General features: G+C 51.5%; 1 protein-coding gene across 1 annotated transcript in view; it reads right to left on the bottom strand.

Annotated features, from left to right (window-relative positions):
* The window catches only part of Adamtsl2 (ADAMTS like 2), a 43285-nt gene that overhangs the window by 7341 nt on the left and 14620 nt on the right, over nucleotides 1-21324 (bottom strand). Inside the window, exons 10-13 of the mRNA XM_004654058.2 lie at nucleotides 15196-15559; nucleotides 12601-12973; nucleotides 4903-5000; nucleotides 859-985 (exon numbers count right to left, since the gene is read on the bottom strand). Of these exons, the coding sequence (XP_004654115.1) occupies nucleotides 859-985; nucleotides 4903-5000; nucleotides 12601-12973; nucleotides 15196-15559 (962 nt within the window). The remainder of the gene's footprint in view (nucleotides 1-858; nucleotides 986-4902; nucleotides 5001-12600; nucleotides 12974-15195; nucleotides 15560-21324) is intronic.

Below are 21324 nucleotides of genomic sequence, written 5' to 3'. Positions count from 1 at the left end.
AGGCCCCGAACCACACAGGCTATGATATAGACAGGAAGGGCATGGAACCAACTGTGGGGACTGCGGTCAAGGCAGACCCACACGCTTTACCTAAATGGGGGTGGGTGGTAACCCAGGCTTGAAGTCTCGTTCCTTTGTTCGCCCCGTTCCCTTGCCCTCCTCCCCACATGCCAACGCTGCAGACCATGCCAAAGTGCCCTAGAGTCCCAGACCCCCCGCTTGTCCTGCTGGGTCACACAGGTGGCCGTGGCCCCCCCACAAGACTCTGCCTCGATTGCCTTGAAGATACGACAGGAGGCTCGAGGGTTAGAAAAGTGGGGTTGTACCAATATTCCAGGGACCCAGTCCCCAGGAGCTTCAGGGATAATCCTCACTGATGTCTAAAGATCCTACCTGCACAAGTTGGCCTGGAGGCAAAGATAGCTCTCGAATGTAGGATAATGTAAAGAAGGTTTTTTTAAAAATATTTCTTATTTTTATTTATTTGTTAGAGACAGGGAATGGGCACACCAGGGTCTCCAGCCACTGCAAACGAACTCCAGACGCATGTGCTACCTTGTGCATCTGGCTTACATGGGACCTAGAGAATTGAACCTGGGTCCTTAGGCTTTATAGGCAAGTGCCTTAACCACTAAGCCATCTCTCCAGTCCTAAAGAAGGCTTTCTAACACAATGGTAGTTCTCTATGGAGCACGACTGTATTCTCTGCTTGCCTCCCACCACAGAACCCCCCATGGCCCAGCCCATGGCAGACAAAAAGTAGAGCCCAGCCATGCACATACATGTGCATGTATGTACATATGCACACAAACACACATGCACACTTAGACACTGGGCTGGGTGCCCAGGCGCAGGTACCTGGGCTGGCACTCCCTTCCAGCGCAGAACTCATGGACGGGTTCAGGACGGGTCAGGGCATCACAGTAGCTGTCATCCACCTCGATGCCATCGTATCGGACGCACATGGCGTACGTGGACATGACCCCTGGGTTCAGGGTGAGGGAAGGGCCTGTGAGCCGTGTGGTTAGCAGCAAGCACCTTGGACACCAGCAGACAGGCCTGTGACCTTGTGACCTTGTCACATGACCCCTCAGAGTCCCAGATCGAATCACTTTCTTCAGAACCCAACCCCACCCCACCCCCTCCAGGCCAGGCTGGGCAACCAGGTCACCTGTCACACAAACCCACAGCAGCCTTGCAGAGGCAGAGTTAGACGCAGCCACGTGCCACGGATGCACGGTCATCTGAGCCAGCCCCATCTGAGAGGTGTGCGTGGAAAATCTAATCATTGCAGCCCTTGTCAGTCTTCTCGGATGTCTAGGGGGACGTCCCCTAGCCAATGTCCCCTAACCGGCACTCGTCAATGTCTTGAACGTCTCTGTGTGCTGCTCTCTCTAGATTGCCCAGACTCTGAACTCCCACTTAGGATGACTGATAATGGGACAGCCTTCCTCTAAGTGTGGATTCCCTCACTGAACCTCATCTCCTTCCTCCCGGGGCCTCTTCCCTTCACCTGGTGGCAAGCCCTCACATGGGCTCACTAAAGGGTGGGAAGCCCCTACCAGGGGGCAGGATGAGTCAGGAGCGTGATTAGCTGGGAGAAGTCCAGAACAGAGCTGTTGATAGTGAGACCAAGCCTCTTGATGTCTCTACCATCCCAGGCACACCTAAGCGCCAGTGGCCGCTGTCTCTCCAGAAGCCCCTGGCCCTGCACGAAACCACAGCGCCTGGGAAGCAGCCCCGCACGTGGAGCCTTTCCTCTTTTTTCCATGAAGGCCAAGCCAGGCTGCAATTACTTGTTCCTACCCCTGCCAGTGCTGGGCTGTGCGGTCTTTAGCCCCCTCAAGGGGGAGGCAGCTTCCTGGCCAGTCCACTTGGAATGTTTCAGGCTTCAGAGACACCAGTCCTGGGGCCCAGGGAGGAACGGACAGGGCTGGGGACTTGCAGACTCTCCCCCAAGTGTCTGATTATTCCTTGGCTTCTTGTCACGGAGAGCAATCACACAGACTGGAATTCAAGTCCCACCTGGCAGGGTCACCACATTCGTCATAGCCCCTGCTTGCTCATCTCCAGAGAGGCTGCAAGCGGTCACGTGTCAGTTCTCTGGGTACTTCTTTACCAGGCCAGTCTTGGGAAGAGAACTCCTCAAACCTTCTCAGCCATGGGACCCTTTCCTCTGAGAACCCCAATATGGGACACACACAGGATTGGTTGAGCCTCCCAAGTTAGGGTCCTGTCAGGTTCCCTGCACCATACCGCTGTGCTTTGGGGACTGAGGGACCATCTGGGAGCCACCACCTAACACTCATGCTGAGTCCAAACTCATCTATTGGCACTTCTTCTCCAAAAGGAAAAATAAAACAACTAAAAGCCCCACTGTGACGGGAAGCAAAGATTGTTAGCTAGCTCCCTGACAACTTGAGAATGGGTTCTTGTGTGTGTGCAAGTGTGTGCATGGGTGCACATGCACATATGTGATCATGCATGTGCAGGCCAGAGGACAACCTTGGGTATCATTGCTGTGAGGAAATGTCTGTCTTGCTGTCTTGCTTTGTGTGTGTGTGCACGTGTGTGTGTGTGTTCAGCATATGTATGTGTGTGTGCAGATGTGCATGTCTTGTGCCAGAGGAGGAAGTCAGGCATCCAACATCCTCCTCGATCCCTCTTCTGCCTTACTTCCTTGAGACAGTCTCTGACTGAACCTGGAGCTCCCTGTGTTTTTTTGGTTAGAATGGCTGAATGGCAAACCCTGGTGATCCCATCTCCACTCTCCTCAGCACTGGTTTTACAGATGTGTGCAGCCACGCTTGGCTTTTTACATGGGTGCTGAGGATTGAACTTACTCCTCATGCGTGTAGCAAGTGCTCTTACACACTGAGCCATCTCTCCAGCCTCCATTTTTTGTTTGAGACTTTTTTTTTCTTTTGAGCTCACCACATAAGAGTAGACTGGCTGGCCAGCAAGTCCCAGGGATCCACCTGTCTCTGCCTCCCCAGGGCTGCGATGATAAGTGTACACCACTATACTTGGCTTTTGTATGTGGGTTCTTGGGGTCGAATTCAAGTCACCATTCTTGCACGCCAGCCACTGTACCAACTGAGCCACCTGCCCCACTTCCTGATAATGGATTTTGGCACAGGGGAGGGAGTGGGGGCTGCTCTGCCCCCATGACCCTATATGACACGCTGGACGACTCCATGTGACGCACATGCCGGCAAACCCCATACCCCCAGGCCTGCCCTCAGCCATCTTGATGTGGGGCTTTCAGCAAAGCTGCAGCATGATCAGCAGAGACAAGCCCGAGGAGCAGGGGGGCCAGGAGCAGCCAAGGCAGAAAGCCATCATAATGTAGAATGGGATCTGTTGTATCTGCCATCTGGCCCCATGCCACCAGTGGTAGGAGCCCATGTTTGTGTTCCACCCCTGACAGCCTCATCTAAGGCAAGGCTCACATTTGCCCAGGTGTCATGCCTGTCCTATCTTCATGTCTTGTGTCCTGCTTTGCTGTGTGGGCCACAGTGAACAGCTCTGCTATCCGTCCCACACGCTCTTGTAGGTGTTGAGGAGTGGGGGGGGGGTGCCATGTTCTCCTTGGAGACATCACTCACCAGGGCTCATCTTATCAGGCCACCTCGACCTGGAGACATCTCAAGTGATGTCACCTCCCCGACCCCTCGACAACTCCAAGGCCAGGATGGCTGGAGGAATCCAGAGCCCAATCCAACTTCAACAAGTTCTGAGAAGTCAGTGCCTCAGTGCCCGCCTTCAGTCCTGTCCCCCTGTAGGTGAGCCCCGAGCAGGGTTGCCTCCCGCTATGGCCGGTGGATGGGCTACTCCTGGGCTCACTGTGGGCTTGTATCGGGAGGGAGGCATGAGAAGATGCACCAAGGGTGCTCACTGGCTGAGCTCCGACCAGGCAGGTTGCTTGGCACTCCACATTGGTCCACAGCCACTTTTGCGACAGGTACATTCCGATTCACAGGCAGACAATGGAAGCAATTTGCTGGGAGCCCCCTTTCAAATAGTTACCACACCACTCCCCACAAAGTTGCTGGCTCCCCTGCAAATGACAGGTGCAGGGCCTTGTGTGCTCAGGGGCTCGGAGAGGCATGGCCAGTATGAGCAAAACCTCAAAGCTGGGGCCCTCTCCCAAGATACACAACCCGCCCCCCCCCCCATTGTCTGGTATGCTCACTGGGCATCCAAAACCTGGGCTGGCTAGGGGAATGCTGGGTGTCCCAGGTGATCGCAAACTTTGATGGACAACCCAGGTGTCAGTTAAGTCCAAACATGAAGTCCACAGTATGGATACAGCGTGGCCTCTGAGATCTCCCTGATTTTTTTTCCCCCTTGCCAGTACCCCAAGTGCACTGGGCTCTGACTTCTGACCCAGCAAGAATCCTCCAGGGAGGGACCAGAGAAGCAGCAGATACAGCTGTAGCCCCTAGTGGCCAAATAGAGCATTACACTGTCAGGTGGCTGGCCAGACAGATGGGGACCCAAATCCTACCTCCTCACCCACTAACCAGATGTGTCCGTCCGCCTATCTGTCTGAACACCCTAAAGGGCCTCTTCGTCTCTCCCCTGCTAATAAGGTTCTCAGATTATCCCTTCCTCTCTAAGATGGACCACAGGGTTTACTTCTCCCCTCCAGCGCTTGCTATAAACAAAAGTAAATTCAGCACCTGATAGTTCTCCCTGCACCTCAGGACACCTGCCCCAGTGAGAGAGGTACAAATGGTACCATAAGAGGTAGCATTTGGGACGCTGGAGATGGCCACAGGAACCCGGACCTGACCGCAGCCCAGGGGCTTGGAGCCGTAAGCCCGTGCGTCGGCGCTCAGCCCAGTGACCGTGGAGGTGGGCTCAGAGCAGGTGTCCAGTAGCCCCCGTTCCCAGTACCTGTGGTGCACGTGGCGCTGCAGGGCTCATGGGATGAGAGCTTCCACCGGTACATGTCGGCTGGACTCACGCCTTGCTTGCGCGCCTTGGGTCTGGTCCTGAAACAAAGTCGAGCAGAGAGGGCGGTAAGAGAGCTGGGTGCTCAGTTCTCCTGAGGGCTCATTCACCCTCACAACTGTGAACTAAGGTTCCCAGAAGACAGCTCTGTCTGCTGCACCTACTTCCAGCAAGGCTGAATGGACTGATAAAACTCCCTGTGATCACAAGAGAGATGGAATGTTGCAAGTCGGAGCCAAATTACCTCAGGCTGCCTTCAGCCCCTTAATAGCCATTTATTGCCCACCTCCGCATGTGAACTAACATCCTGGTGACTATCAGTTGATGAGGTGGAATCCTTTTTGGAATGTAAGAACAGACCCCCCAGCTTCCACCAATCCAAGAACTAAGAATGTCATCAGATGGCATCTGAGGCTTATGGTGGAGACTTCCCTCTAACCCACCTACCTGATGGTCAGCCAATGCATTTGAAAAGTGCCTTCATTTATGACTCTCTTTTGTTCTGTCACTGTAAAACCTTCATGAAACTGTTAACACATTGGAACACGGAATTTGGGGTAACCTAACTCTGTATTCCTGGTCCGTGGTCACTCATATCTGGCTCCAGAGTAAACTGTCTCTTGTCCCCTTTGAGGTGAGAGCTGTGTCTTTTGTGTTGACACAACACACTTGCCTGTGCTTCAGGCAGAACCCGCCTGGGAATGATACGGATAAGGAGCAAGGTAGCCTTTGTTCTGATAGGTGGTTAGCTGGGAACTGGCTCACAGAAACACGGATGCCAATTGGAGGGAGTGAAATAGCTTTGTTAAGCAGTTAGGGTGACTGGGCTCCTGAAGGAAAAACAAACAAAACAAAACCAAACCCAGGAATATCTTTGGGCCTATCCTTGCAGTCTCTACTTTGCTAGAAATCAAAGTATGATCTAACTTCTTTTTTTTTTTTTTTTTTTTTTTTTTGGTTTTTCGAGGTAGGGTCTCACTCTGGTCCAGGCTGACCTGGAAGTAACTCTGTAGTCTCAGGGTGGCCTTGAACTCACGGTGATCCTCCTACCTCTGCCTCCCGAGTGCTGGGATTAAAGGCGTGCGCCACCACGCCCGGCTTGATCTAACTTCTTATCTCTTCTCTAGATATGTTTTTCCACAAACAACCTGAGAGGGAGGTCCACTTTCCTAGAATTTAAATCTAATCCTGACATTTTGGTTGGTCAAGTTCAGCCCCCAGAACTTGTGGCTAGCCTCTTCCTGAGCCGGCCTCTGGTTCACCTGAGCCAGAAGGTAGGGCCCACCACCACAAGGTTAGAAATACAGTTAGGAGTGGAGGGAAAGCTCTCTTGGCGGCCCACTCACCACTCTAGAACCTCCAGGTTCTGGTGAGTCTCCCTCTGACCCCTATTCCTACATGGGCTCTTTACCCACTTCTGCTCTCCACATGGCAGGAGTTCTTGTACTTTCTATTCTCTCTTTCCTAAAAAAATTTTTTTTATTTATTTGAGAGAGAGAGAGAGGCAGTTAGAGAGAATGGGCACACTAGGGTCTCCAGCCACTGGAAATGAACTCCAAATGCATGTGCCACCTTGTGTATCTGGCTTACATGGGTCCTGGGGAATTGAACCTGAGTCCTTAGTCTTTGCAGACAAGCGCCTTTACCGTTAAGCCATTTCTCCAGCCCCTGTGTACTTTTTATTTTTTTCTTTTCTAACTCTCTTTTTACATTTCTTCCAGGCCCACCACAGGGGCTCTGAGACCACGTGGGTGTATCTATTTTCCTTCTCTTGATTTTGTACTTTGGTAAATAAATATGATTTAATCATGATCCTTCTCCGTCTTACCCAATTCTTGGTTTCAAAGCAGACATGAACTAAGGGTTTGTAGCCCCCCCATATCACCACCTTGCCTGCTCTGGCAGGAGAGAACTCGCACCTGATCCAGTCTCACCCATGACTACAAGCAGCGGCTGTTTCTTCCTCCACTCTTGCTGGGCTCAGCACACCTGCGCGCTGGCCCTGCCTGAGTCAGCCTTTGGAGTCACAACCAATCAGGTCTCTTCTTACACACCTGAGTCTGATGAGAGGCTCCTTCTAACTGGATGTCTGTTTCATGTAAATAGGCCACATGTATAAACCCTCTTTTGTTGGAAAGTATTGGCTCTTCTGACCTCTCCTGGCCCCCTGACCCCTCTCATTGTGCTCTCTTAGCCCCTATGAGAGGGAGGGAGATCTTCTTAGTCTCCCCTCCCCCTTTTGGCTTGGATGCTGTGTGTGTGTGTGTGTGTGTGTGTGTGTGTGTGTGTGTGTGTGTGCGCGCGCATGTTCCCCAGAGGCTTCCCCCTCAGAGAGAGACATTTCTCTAGGTGAGGGAGAGTTTCTTGGTCCCCCCTTATTTCTCTCGCTTGGGACCTTCTGCTTTGCTTACCCTCTTCACCCTAACTCTCCCTAAAATGAATCTCATCATTCATAATTTACCCTTCTCTGAGTCCGCATTTGCAATTCTTTGATAACTTGGGCAAAGACCCGAAGTTGAGGTTCACAGGCCTGGGGGAATCCCCTGCATCTTTATAGAGATTTACCCCCTCCCAGCCTTCCAACCCTGCTTCAAGAAGACCAATGCTCCTGCCCTCGGGAACAGACAGGACACGCATTGCACACTGAATGGCTGCGCGTTGCACACGTGTTGGCACTGAACGGCTGTAGGCATGTCCCATCTCATTGGCCCCCGCTAAGCAGGCTGGATGGAAGGCTGTCCTTCTGGAGGGAGGGTGGCCGTGCTGCAAAATGGGAACTGCAATTGCTCTGTCAACACACGCAGACTTCCTCACCATGCCTTCTCACAATGGCTAGCGGATTCCTTCTTTCCACCCCATAAGGAACCACAGAAGGCCCTTAGAGCCTCAGTTATTCAAGAATCCTCTCCTATTGCTTAAATGAGGTTCTAATCAAATGGGGACCCTAGTCATTCTGCCTCCAGTTATCAAAATGACAAAGCCCACCGGGCGTGGTGGCGCACGCCTTTAATCCCAGCACTCGGGAGGCAGAGGTAGGAGGATCACCCTGAGTTTGAGGCCACCCTGAGACTATATAGTTAATTCCAGGTCATCCTGGACCAGAAAGGGAACCTACCTTGAAAAACTCGAAAAACAAAAAGCAAAACAAAACAAAGAAATCACAGAGCCCACCTACCGACGAAAGAGTGGCCATGCCTCACACCGCAGTTCAACTTGGCGGCAGCTGCGCAGGCTGGCTCAACGGGAAGAGGCACACTGGGGTCCAGCCAGTCACCAGCTATGATTCTTGGCCAGAACTCAGGTGACCACAGCCAAGTATTGTTAGGATTGCTGGCTTCTTTGTACCAGCCTCAGCATCCCTCAGGCGGACTGTTTGGGACTCAGCAGGGGGAGGAGGAAGTGGCTGTAGTCATTATTCTCTCATCCTAGGGCTAGCAGCTTCACAACCCAGCCACTCAAGCCAGCCAGAAAGCAGCCATGGAGTCCTGTGAAACCCCACCCCAGAGCCAGAGGGTAGCTGAGGAGCTGGCCCCATTGACAGAAGCTCCTCCTGACTCAACTTCCCTTTTGTGCTAGAGACTGCAGCAGGCCACATGGCCCAACTCCACTTTCCTTGAGGCCCACAAGGGCTGGGTAACATAGGGTGTGTGTTGACACCCTTCACAGGGTTTAAACCTGGACCATCCTCTTTCCTGGCGACCACAGTCATCTGAGGGCTGTGGGTGTTGCAGAGCATTGCATGCTAAAAGGCTTTCTAGCTGATCCTGAGGTAGAGACATTAGTTGGAATTGAACTGGGAATTTACTGTTTGTTAGTCAAGTGGATAAAGATTGCTCTGGTGTTTTGATGGGATTGGCTCATGTTTCCCAGGAGGGTGCTTTAGGGATAAAACATTCCCTGATAGCAATTCACACACTGAGAACCCAGGAAATGATCCACCCACAGGGAGCTTCAGTAATGAGTTTACTGATGTGGCTCCATGAAGTCTTTGTGGGGAGGTGGGGGTGTGGGCTGAAGAGAAGGGGGCTGGGGGCTGGGCCACCTCTCCTAAGGGTTCCAGCTGTCAATCTGTTCCAGCTCTTGAGCTCTGGGAAGGGAACCTCTTCTCTTCTCCTTGGTTACAAATGAAATGAAGCTTTAACAGAGAGAGGCATCTAAGACACTCAGGGTGGGCCTAATCTCCCACGGAGAAGAACGGGGGGGGGCGGGGGGAGAAAAAATCAGTCCCCAGTGCTCAATGCAGACGATGTGGAGCTGCCCAATTGGGTTCCCCCACCCTGCTTGCAATCGTCTTAAATTTTCCCTAAGAACAAAAAAGAGGAAAAGATCTCACCCTTATACCTCCACCCCGCGCCCGAGCAGAAGCTCCACCATGTTTATGTAATTATACACTCCCTGTCACAGGCCCTGTGACTCATTCCTGACTCAAGAGCTAGCCGCCAGGTTCAAAATAACCCTTTGGATTTTAATTCCCAAAGGTATTTCTGGAGGGGCTGTCTACACCTACGCTCCAGCACGTGTGGGGGCGTGGGCAAAAGCGCAGACTGCTCAAACAAAGCTGTGTATAGATCTGTACAACCGTGCAGTCCCTTGTTGGAAGGCACACCAAGAAGTGTGACACCCTAGAAACTACCCTGCTTCTGTGAGAGGCTCCGCTTGCTTGCCACTGCTTCTGGGGTCTTTGCCCTGTACCTGATGGGACACGGGAAGCCCTGGGCAGCAGAAGCTCTGAAACGACCTTGTTTGTTTATAAACACACCAGAAACCCTCTTCCTTTCTTGCCCCCTCAAGGCTTCAGAGAGGGATCTGTGCCTCTGCATCCAGAGGCTGGTTCCCAAAGTCCAGTCTGGTGACGGCCCCTCCCTGGATTGTTTGAAGCATTTCTGGAAGATGAAAATAGCTTTCCTTTCTAGGCTGCCCCTTTGATTTCTGCCTGCTCCCAGAGCAGACGCGACTTCCTGTGTTTGGACAACCCGCCTAGACGTAGCTATTTCAGCCTGGTAGTTTCCCCAGTGGCCTCCCTGGGCCCCTTATCTTCCCAGACCATCTTTGGTCCCAACTGGGCAGCATCCTTTGATGGCAGCCGCCTAGGGCATTGGTAGCCTCTCACTGAGAGGGGGCTTTTCTGAGTACTGACAACCTATTTCATCAACAGTCTTTAGGAATCCAATATGTCCCACGGGAGCTAAGGAGAGGAGGTAAGACTGAGCAGGCACTTAGAGATGTGGCTTAGATATGACCCTGGCTTGGGAAACATTGCATATCTGGGCTGGCAGACTTCTGATAAGCTCCTCGCTTAAAGATGGGGAAATTGAGGCCCAGAGGAGGAGGATGTGTTCAGTTCCCACAGAGGCCTTTCCACTCCATCACACAAAGGCCCACATACCCACACTGCTATTTTACCAGCCAAACTAAAGAGGAGACCTCTGGGTCACCTGGTAAACCTCCACGGGGCACCAGGGAACCGGCCACATGACTGCTTGGACCTTGAGTCTTTCCCTTACCTTGGAGGCTCAGTGTCTCACTGGGAACCTCTGTGTCTCGAGCCCCTACTGAGCATCATACCCAGATGCACTGTTATCCAGGACAGGAAAAGGACTACACAGAAGATAACCACTGACCCCAACCCTCCTGCCCATGTCCATTGTCTGTGACCCCTGTTACACTCAAAGTTCATGCCACCAGGGCAAAGGGTGTCATTCTCTCCCATCCACTGGGTCCCACAATCTGAGCAGAGCTCCCTGGAAGCTTTGAAGGTGCCAAGATCAGGGTAAGCATCCAGCCCCGTGGGACTAGGGTAAGAACTCCACCAGAGCCTGGCCAGCAGAGTCAGGTATGTGCCCTGGCTGGCCCTCAGAAGCAGGTTTCAGAAGGCAGTGTCAGAGGGGAGGCGGCCCTAGGGTTCTTAGTTTTGCCATTTTCAGCCTCTGAGGATGGGAGAAAAGGTGATCCAAACCACAACCACCTCAAGAGTAAACCCCAGGGATGGAGAGAGATGGCTCAGCAGTTAAGGCATGTGCCTGCAAAGCCTAAGGAGCTGGGTTTAATTCCCCAGAACCCATGTAAACTAGATGCACATGGTGATGCATGTGTCTGGAGTTTGTCTGCAGTGGCTAGAGACCCAAGTGCATCCACTGTCTGTCTCTCTCTTTTTTTCCTCTCTCATAAGTAAATAAGTAAAATATTTTAAAAAAAAGAGTGACCTCCAAATATTCCAACTTCAGCTTCCCCTGCTCTGGCTGGGGTTCAGCTCAAGGTTTTAGGAAAGTTTCCAGGGAGTAAAACAAAAGCCAGTGGGCCAGTTCTTACCTCCAATCCCCACCCACCACCAGAGGCCAAAGATCTGGGCTCCAGTTGTTTATACCAGCCTTTCTGCCTACCTGGGCTCCTGCACACAAAAGCACTGGCACCTAGAGGGGCTGTCACCCTCACCCATGCACCTAAAACCAAGGATCTTCCTTTCAATGCTGTTAAAAACAGTCAAGACCACCTGTTCCCAAACAACCCTGACACAGGGAGGCTGGGACCTCAGGCTCCTTTACACGTAGCCCTGACTCTCCAGGCCTCTGTCCCTAACTCTCCAGGTGTCCTCATCCTGAATTTCCATGGTCCCCATTCATGGTCCCAGCTGTGGTTACTCTGAGGTTTGACCCTGGTGCACTCTCACAGGACCATCACAGCTCCAGCTTGTCCCTAACCCCTGAATCAGGACCTGCCCTTGAGGGGAGGAGCCCACAGATTCTGCTGTCACCATCTCTACGTGAAGTCTGGGGTGAAGTCTGGTACTGAGGTTCCACATCCAGGTTGCTGTGTATGGAGCCCGTTTAACACCTAATGGCCATGTGTTCAATGGCTACCCAGACTTAGACACGGGAACCCAAATCCTCGGGCTCTGTGAGCTAAATGTCACTGCCCCTCTGAGCCTCCAGGGACTAATACTAAGGATCTCTGTGACCACTCCATGATTTATGCATGTAAAATGTTGAACCCCTGCTGGGGAGATGACTAAGTTGGTAAAGTGCTTGTCTTGTGAGCATGAGGACTCAAGTTTAATCCCTAAAACCCAAGTAAGAAAAAGCCAAGTGTGGTGGTGCATGCTAGTAATACCAGCGCTAGAGAGGCAGAGACAGGCAGATCTTTAGGGCTCACTGGCCAGACAGTCTAGCCTAATCGGTGAGCTCCAGACCAAGGAGAGACCTTGTTTCTTAAAAAGGTGGTCAATGTACCTGAGGATGACACCTGAGGTTATCCTCTGGCCTCTGCAAGCATGCTCACATGCATGAATGTGCACCAACACACATGCATAAAAAACAATCACTAAATAAAATGCTGAGCTCCATCCCTGGCTCAGGAGGCTGTTAGCACCCTGCTCTCAGGGTCAGCACCACGAACTGGACTTGTTCTGGTAACCCTCCCTTCCCCCAGCAATTATAGCTAGGGAAACTTAAGCCCAAAGACCTAACTTTCAGGATTCATTACAGTCCACGCCCTTGACTTCATGATCAGATCCACAGGGTAGCCAAAGAGGGCACCCTAGGGTGGAGTAGCTCTCTGCACTTACCTCCAGGTCCCTGTCCCTTCTGGCCAGAACCCTTTTTAGTGACCCTTGTCCCAGAGTACCCTGGGGAAAGCACCTCCTACCTAGCCTTGTGAGTCCTGTTTCCGGCCAAGGTGGGGAGACTGGCGCTGATGTTGGGAAACGGAGCCTCAGAGGAGGTGTTGGTGACCCTGTCACTACTCAACTCCAGGTAGGACCCATTGATCAGGTAAGCAGCAGGTCCCTCGTTCTCCTCATAATCCACATAGAGGCTCTCTGCTGGGGAGCTCCTAGGGGCGCCCTGGGCAAAGATGCTATTGATGGTCTCGTTGACAGTGAACTCCTTTGAGTCGGACCCTGTGCCCAGGAGCTGGTCAGAGATGGCATTGGCTGAGAGGAGCTCCTGGGAGGTGAAATGAACATCTTCCTCCTGGTCGTCCTTGTCCCCTGAGAGAGCTGGCCCAGTGGTGTTGTGATCTGTGGAGAAAGACAGGTATTTATTTCAACATTGAATAGCTGCTATTACATTCATCTTGACTGCCTTACTTTCTTCACAAATCCTATGTATGATAGGTGAGCTTTGTCATGGGAATGTCTTCATGAGACCAGGAAAACAGGAAGCTTCCCAAGGTCAGGCTCTACTCCACAAGACATGAATTGGCCAACATCAAGTGGAAGGTAATCTAAAAGCTACTACAATGTGTTGGATAGGGTCCCCAGAATCCACACCAACTTGCAACCTCAGTATATGAAGTAATTTGTAAAGAGGATCCTTCTACGAGATGATGCATCTGATTTAGAGTAGACCTTAAATGACTTGGTGTCCTTCTAAGAGTGAACACAGACATGCGGAGCTTGAGGAGCAGCCCAGAAGAGAGATGCATGGCCAAGCCACCATGCCCCGGGTTGACTACTAGCCTGTCCCTGCTGTGTCTGGGACCCAGAGCCCAGTGCCCTACAAAGTGAGCCATGGGGCAGGCCCAAATCCTCAAGGTAGATGTAATGACAAGTCACTTCCTCTCTGAGCCTCAGTCTGCTCCTCCTTCAGACTCAGAGAACCATTTAGACAGTCAGTCCTCTGCAAGTGTGGGCTCTACATCCTCAGATTCAGGGTCAAGCATTAAAAAAGGAAGAAAGAGGGGCTGGAGGGATAGCTTAGCGGTTAAGCACTTGCCTGTGAAGCCTAAGTACCCCAGTTCGAGGCTCAATTCCCCAGGACCCATGTTAGCCAGATGTACAAGGGGGCACACATATCTGGAGTTCCTCTGCAGTGGCTAGAGGCCCTGGCAAGCCCATTCTCTCTCTCTCTCTCTCTCTCTCTCTCTCTCTCTCTCTCTCTCTCTCTCTCTCTCTTTCTCTGTCTCTTCCCCTCTTTCTTTGTTAAATAAATAAATGAATTAGAAAGAAACTGGACAGCATGTTGAATTGTCTCTATTTGTTCCCATAGATTAGTCCTGCTTAAAGACATGCTCACAGAAGTTTCTACTATAGTGGGCAGTGGTTAACACAGAGATGCATAGCTGGCAAAAGTTGACAAGAATAAGTGACTACTGTGTGCTCAGCTTCAAACAGGACATCTAAACCACCCCCACCAAGACTCAGGGAACCTTGTGGGAGGAGGGGACAGAAAGAACATAGGAACAGAAGGATAGGGAGGAGGGCTGCACGATGCTATCATCTAATGTGATGTGGCCATTACACTCATCAACTCACAGCACCTGTGGTTTCTAGCACGAGATGGAGCCTGCCAATACTTCCCTGTCAGTGGGGGAAGGATATGTGATTCCAAGACAGGCCCCCCAGCCGACCTAACGGCAACTAGTGGTAGCTGGGAGAGGGGAGTTGGGTTTGTCATTGGTGTAGCCACTGGGAAGTTGCCCACCCCCTAAATAACCTTCACCCATGATCATGCAAGTGACCCTAATTTAGCTCAATGTTGTTGTTTTTTTTTTTTTTGAAGATATGAAAGTAAGATGGCAATTAATGGGAAAGAAGAAAGGTGTTAATGAGAGAAGGATAAGAGGAAAGGATTAGACAGGATATGATCAAAATATACATGTACAAGCCAGGTGTGGTGGCACACACACATCTTTAATCCCAGCACTCAGGAGGCAGACGTAGGAGGATCACCGTGAGATGGAGGCCACCCTTAGGCTACATAGTGAATTCCAGGTCAGCCTGGGCTAGAGTGAGACCCTACCTCCAAACAACAAAAAATTGTATGTGTGTGTGTGTGTGTGTGTGTGATAATGTCAAAAATGGGAAAATATATTTAAAAAATTAAAAACTGGAAAAGAATTGCATTTGTGTGGAGCAGATCCATAGCTTTTTGTCACATGTAGAGACTTCTTCTTTCTTGCCACCAGTCCCTAAGCAAGCCAGTGTAGTAACTACTCAGTACATGCACAGGGTCAGGTGTTTCAGGTCACCTATATTTAGGATGGTAGAGGGTCTATGCAAGTGTACTAGACCACTTTATACAAGTGATTTGAGTGTGTGAGCATTTTAGTATCCAAGAGGACTCACAGAACTCAAAGAGCTCACACTGGGCCTGCCCAGAGAGCATGTATAAATCCTCGGCACTTCTTGACCTCTTCCGCAGACTTCAAAGAGAACTGATTGATGACCCTGACCCCAGGCCTCTGTGTCCAGGAATCCCTCACCCTGCCCCCACCCGCCCCTCGGTTCCTCCTGATTACCTCGGAGGCCTTTGCCCCTGGCAGGGCCCTCGCAGGCCCCACCACTGGCTGATTGGCACACCTCATTGGTCTCCTGGCCCCGACTTGGGCCCAGCTCCACCTCAGGGCCTAAAGGGCCAAACAACCGGTTGTCCAGGCCCAGCCGCTCCGAGGACGCCTGGCGATAGAGCGAGCCGTTGTGTCGCACAAAGCCCAGCAGCCCAGCGCCGTCCAGCTCGTGGTCCTCTGTGCTCTCGGCGCTCTCGGAGGCAGGCTCTGGCTCAGAGAGGCTGTAGTAGACCGGCTGCAGGCGGTGCGTGTGTGGTGGCTGCAGCAGCGTGTACTCGAAGGTGATGGAGGGGCTTTTGCCATTCTGGTTCCAAACCTGGGGAAGGATGAGAAGTGGGACTTTGGCCCCTTCCTCAGTCCCTCCAGCCTTCGCATCGAAAGCCCGTCAGGACTAAGCTGCCCCAGCTGAGTCCTTTCCAGGGACTCACACTTGATCCAAGAACGTGGCTTCATGCAAGGGCCCGGGAGCAGCTGCGTCCAGGCACTGTGGACAGTGGCGCATCAAAAAGGGATGAACCACACTGGGGGCAGTAGGGGATGCTTGTCACTGTCATCATGGGCCGGAAATCCCAAACCGGGCCCACTGCTCTCTGCTTAGTCTCCCAGAGCCACTGGCGTGGAGTGCAAAGACGCAGGCCTCAATTCAGGACGGTGCTGGCATGTCGGCTAACCACCCAGCTCCCACGGAATGATGGAGGCCTCGGCCAAGATGACAGAGCAGTCTGACCTCTCCCCTGACATCTGCTGCGCCCCCTCCCCAGGAAAAGACTTCAAAGACTTTGCCAAGAGACACCACCTTAAGACCTAGGAGCATCCTTGAAAATGGGCTCTAAGGTGGATTTGGACACAAGATCAATGTTTGCAGGGCAGCCCAGCTGGGAGGCAGAATGTGGTGGTTTGAATCAGAAATCCCCCATAAACGTAAGTGGTCTGAATGCTTTGTTCCCAGCTGGTAGCAATTTGGGAGGCAGAGCCTTGTTGGAGGAGGTGTGTTGTTGGGGGAAGGCTTAGGGCTATTATTGCCAGCTCCCCCTTGCCATAACTCAGCTCACTCTCCTGCTGCTGTTTTCCACCTGCTGTGGCAGAGGTGATGTCCAGCCTCTGCTCCTGCCATCCTTTTCCCTTCATCATGAAGCTTCCCCTTGAGACTGTAAGCCAAAATAAAAATTTTCCTTCCATCAGCTACTTTTGGTCGAGTGTTTTGTCCTGGCAATGAGAATGTCACTACCACAGGTGGGCACTTTGAAAGACATTGCACTGGAGAAAGACCACAAAAGAGGGGCTATTCTGATCCCCAAAGGCCACATAAAAGCATCTGGCATGGTGGTGCACACCTGTAATTTTGGGGAGGCAGAGGGAGGGCAGAGACAGGTGGATCCATTTCTGGCTAGGCTAGAAGGCAATGGACGTGGTGGTCCATGAAGAAACTCTGTGGGTTGTGGAGATGGTTCAGTGGGCAAAAGTCCTTGCCACACAAGCATGACTATTTGAGTCCAGATCTCCAGAACCCACAGAAAACTGGATATGGTTGCACACATTTGTAATCCCAGTGCATCTGCAGTGAGATAGGAGGCAGAGACAGGAGAACCCTGGAAGTCTGTGGGCCAGCAGGAGACCCTGCCTCAAACAAGGTGGGAGGTGAAGACTGACATTCAAAGTTTCCCTGTTGTGCACCTGCACTCACACACACCCCTGCACTTACACACATGTGAGACAGAGAGAGAGAGAGAGAGAGAGAGAGAGAGAGAGAGAGGGGTCTTCAAAGAAAAGAAACTGGTGTCCTGAAACTTAAAGACAGAAAGGACCAGGCATGGTGGTGCACTCCTTTAATCCCAGCACTCAGAAGGCAGAGGTAGGAGGATCACCGTGAGTTCAAGGCCACCCTGAGACTACATAGTGAAGTCTACGTCAGCCTGGGCTAGAACAAGACCCTACCTCAAAAAAAAATTAAAAGAAAAATCCTTAGCAAGGTAGATGCACTGCCACCCATAGAGACACACAGCTAACAGAAGGGAAAATTCCTTTGGAAAGAGAAAGATGGGCTTGAAAAGGTCCTGCTCAATGGGCCCAAGCCAGGCTGGAGGAGTAGACAGCAGGGATACAACCCCTCACCCCATTTTCTGGGCTAGTTTACAGACCCAAAGTCCACTCAGTGAGTGATGAGTCTGAACTCTTCCCCAGTGGGCCACAGCTGTCTACTTGGTTAACTGTCCCCTGGAGAGAGGGCCAGGCAGTCTGGAATAGGGTCTGGGTTGTCACTTTTGACAGGGCATCCTAAATATCATTTCCCCCATTGCTGTGCAAGCATTTGGGCGGCAGGTAACAATCACAAGGGTGGCCAGGTCTCACTTACAGTGTGTCCACTGTATACCTCATCCCCAAATGCATGACGGGTTGTTGGTGTGACCCTTATCTTTGGGGCCAGAACTGTCACTGTGGGTGAACCTCAGTGGAAGCCCCTGCCTCGTCCAAGAGACAAGCTCTAAGACAGCATTGCCTCCTGACATCACAGACCCACATGTCATGACCTAAGTCACACAGAGGTGAAGAGCCCTTCATACCCACATCCAGTCCACAGTTTTCCCTGACAGATACAAGTTGACCTCTCATACCAGATCTGTTATCAGAGTACAGTTGGGTACTGTGTACCCAACCAAGCTAAATTCCCCCTCCTGCACCTTTGGTACAGTAACTTTTCCAGAGCAAAGAACATGGCCTTGGGTTGAGCATATGTAGCCACTCATCTGGAAAAGATTGCTATTCTAGCCCTACCAGGGTGGGACCCAGAGGCAGCTTTCATTCATCTGGGAAGACAATAGTATACATGCCCAGTCGTGACCCAGGGAACACTATACTTTGAAGGGATTAGAACATTCTATAGGATAACTATGTTTTGTTTTGTTTTTTTCCTCTAAGGGGAAACTATTACAGCTCACAGCCTTCTCCACAAGAAAGAATTCTGGGGGCTGCAGAGATGGCTTAGTGCTTAAGGCACTTGCCCACGAAGCCTAAGGACCCAGGTTGGACTCTCCAGATCCCACTTTAGCCAGACACACAAAGGTGAGGCAAGAACGAGGTTGCACATGACCACTAGGTGGCGCAAGCGTCTGGAGTTTGATTACAGTGGCTGAGGACCTGGCACGCCAATACTCTCTCTTCCTCAAATAAAGAAAAAGAGAGAGAGAGAAAATTATGGACATAGCATGTTCCACCTCTAGAAATATCAATATCAGTCCAATTATCACAGTGGGGGACTTAAAAAGCTGATTGCTGAGGAGATGAACTCAGTTGGTGAAGCGCTTGCCTGACAAGCCTGAGGACCAGAGATCAACCTCCAGAGCCATGCAAAAAAGCCAGGCATGGAGGGGTGGGCAGGGTGGGGTGCACCTGCACCTGAAATCCCAGCACTAGGGAGTCAGAGACAGAAGGATCCATGGGGTTTGCTGACCAGCCTAGAGTCTAGCCTAACTGGTGATCCCCAAGCCAGTACGAGACCCTGTATCAGAAAAGGAAGATGATATTCCTAATGTTGATTCCTGAGGGTGTCCTCGGGCTTCCACATGTACACACACACACACACACACACACACACACCTGCCAATTCTTCTTGGAATGCTGCAGAAAAAGCTCTGTGCAGGCCTAGACCATGTTATACATCGCTTTCCCCTTGGGCCATAGGTGCCACAGACCCTACAATGACAGAGATGGACATGTGGGTGGGAAGGAAGAGGTGTCATGGAGTTTCTATGTGCTCTATTGGGGTTTTAGCATACAGCCCCAGGGTTCTGGGGCCAGACCATGCCAACTACAGTCAAGAAACACGTATCATTTGATGAAGAGCTGCTGGGCCTGCCCAAGAATGGAAATCTTTGACCCCAGGATGCCAGACGACCCTCCCAACTACAGCTCAACCTCATGATGTGAGTTCTATCAGCTCCCTTCAACCACAGGTTGGAATTATCCAGGGCAACATGCATCACCATCATGGCCAGCATGCACAAGAAGGCTGCACCAGCAGGTGACTTAAACTGCCACTATCTGAGACTCTTGCACCAGCATGCCTCTGTGCTCAAAGTGGGGTCTGTACCCTAGAGGAGGAAGGAGGGAAGTGTCCAGTGATAAAGTGAAGGTGGAGAAATATGTCCAGATGATTCAAGGACAACTGGCTTGACATCAGGGTGTGAGCTGAAAGTGGGCCTCGTCAAGGCCACATTAGGGGCAGTCTTGAAAAAAATCACAATGAGGGGAACCCCTCCCAGCATGATCAACCCCTTTGTATGGAGTGCAGTGTGGCCAAAATTAGATGACAGCAACATGAGTGAGCAAGAGCTTAGCTGACTGGTCGGGAGCCCTGGGTGGGGGGTGGGGGTTGGAGATAAGAAGACTGGGAAAGAGGTCTGAAAAAGATTCGTGCAGGATGAAGAGGTGACATAAACAAGGAGCCCTGGACACACTGGTTAGTGCCTTCTGTCCTGTAAGAGGCATGAAGAAGCCAGGTCATATGTAGAATGGCTTTGCAGACTCACACAGGCCAGCTCTGGTCTCCAAGGGCTCAGAGGACCTGACCCACTGAGACAGGGCGGCCAGGGGATGAGGATCCACTTGCCACACAGAAGGCCCAGGGCAATGGGATCCACCAGGCCTTTACAACATGAAGAATACACTATCCAATAGCAATGGAAGGGGAACTTGTGTGGTAGCTTCAAGGGGACAGATCTTGGGGCACTGCCCACGATGGACACACCTAAACCGATTGCTATGACAAGGTGCTGGGTTCCATTGTCTGGACTCTATAAGAAAGAGCAGACAGAAGTAGACGGGGCTAGCAGTCCCAGCAGCCACTTAGGGATTTTTTTTTTTCTGAGACATGGTCTTATCCAGCCCAGGCTGGCCTCAAACTCACCTATGTAAATGAGGATGACCATGAACTTCTGATCTTCCTAACTCCTGAGTGTTGGGAATATAGGTATGAACCACCATAGCTAGTTTTGCTAGGGACTGAACTTGGGGTCTTGTGCATGCTAGGCAAGCAATTATCAACTGAGCTACATCCTTAGCCTCACTTGTGGTTTTTGAGCTTATTATCCTTTCCAGTTCTCAGGTTTGTGGTCCCAAGATCCAATCCCACAGAAGAGGGACCACTTTCACCAAAACACACAGTGAGGCACTCCTTAAAATGTCAGCTATGGCCATGGCTGGTGGACAGGTCTATAATTCCACTACTCAGGAGGCTGAGGCAGGAGGATCTTGAGTTCATTCAAGCCCAGCCTGGGCTATATGGTGACTGTCTCAAACACACACACACACACACACACACACACACACACACACACACAAGACACTTGGCCTTTTAGGGTACCTTGTGCCAATAGATCAATAGCAGGGCTGAGAAGATGGCTCGATGGGTAAAGTGCTTGCCCCATAAGCATCTGGACCTGAGTTTGGATCCCCAGAACCCATATAAAATGCCAGGCATGGTGGGCTATTTTTGCAATCACAGCTTTGGGAAGGCAGAGACGGGGAAAGCCCTGGGGCTTGCTGGCTAGCTAGTTTCTCTGAATCCTTCAGCTGGCTCTGAGCCCATGTCGCTCCCAAGACCCTTTCTTAGCAGTCTCTCTGGCATGTACAGGGCCACCTCAAAACCGGTTTTCTGGACAAAATGACCTGTAGCACAACCTTTCAGCCAGGAGCAGTCTGCCCAAGGAGGCAGCTTTAGGAAAAGGCAGAGTAATACAGACACCAATGCAGAGTGACCCATGAGATGCTGGGGCCGCCAGGAGAGCCCTCAGCCTAGAGGCAGCGTGCAGAGGGGCAGCGCCCTAATTGCAGGTGCCTCCAGCACAGCAAGGAAATAGACAAGAGCTGGCTTCAAGCCCCAATCATGCCACCTACAGGTGTGTGACTGGGCACATTACTCTCTCCTTGGGCCCATGTTTCTGCAACTTTAGCAAGAGGCTACAAAGCCCATTGTGGTGGTTTCTGGAAATCTCCCAGGACTTGAAGATCTCTAGAACTGCCCAGATTAATTAATGGCTTTGATTTCAGAGACAAGCCCTCTGAGGTACCAAGCTGTGGCAGCAT

This window comes from Jaculus jaculus, chromosome 1 (genome assembly GCF_020740685.1).
Source record: "Jaculus jaculus isolate mJacJac1 chromosome 1, mJacJac1.mat.Y.cur, whole genome shotgun sequence".
NCBI classification, from domain to species: domain Eukaryota; kingdom Metazoa; phylum Chordata; class Mammalia; order Rodentia; family Dipodidae; genus Jaculus; species Jaculus jaculus.
Note: the sequence above shows the minus strand (reverse complement) of the source record. Positions and strands in the feature narration are given on the sequence as shown.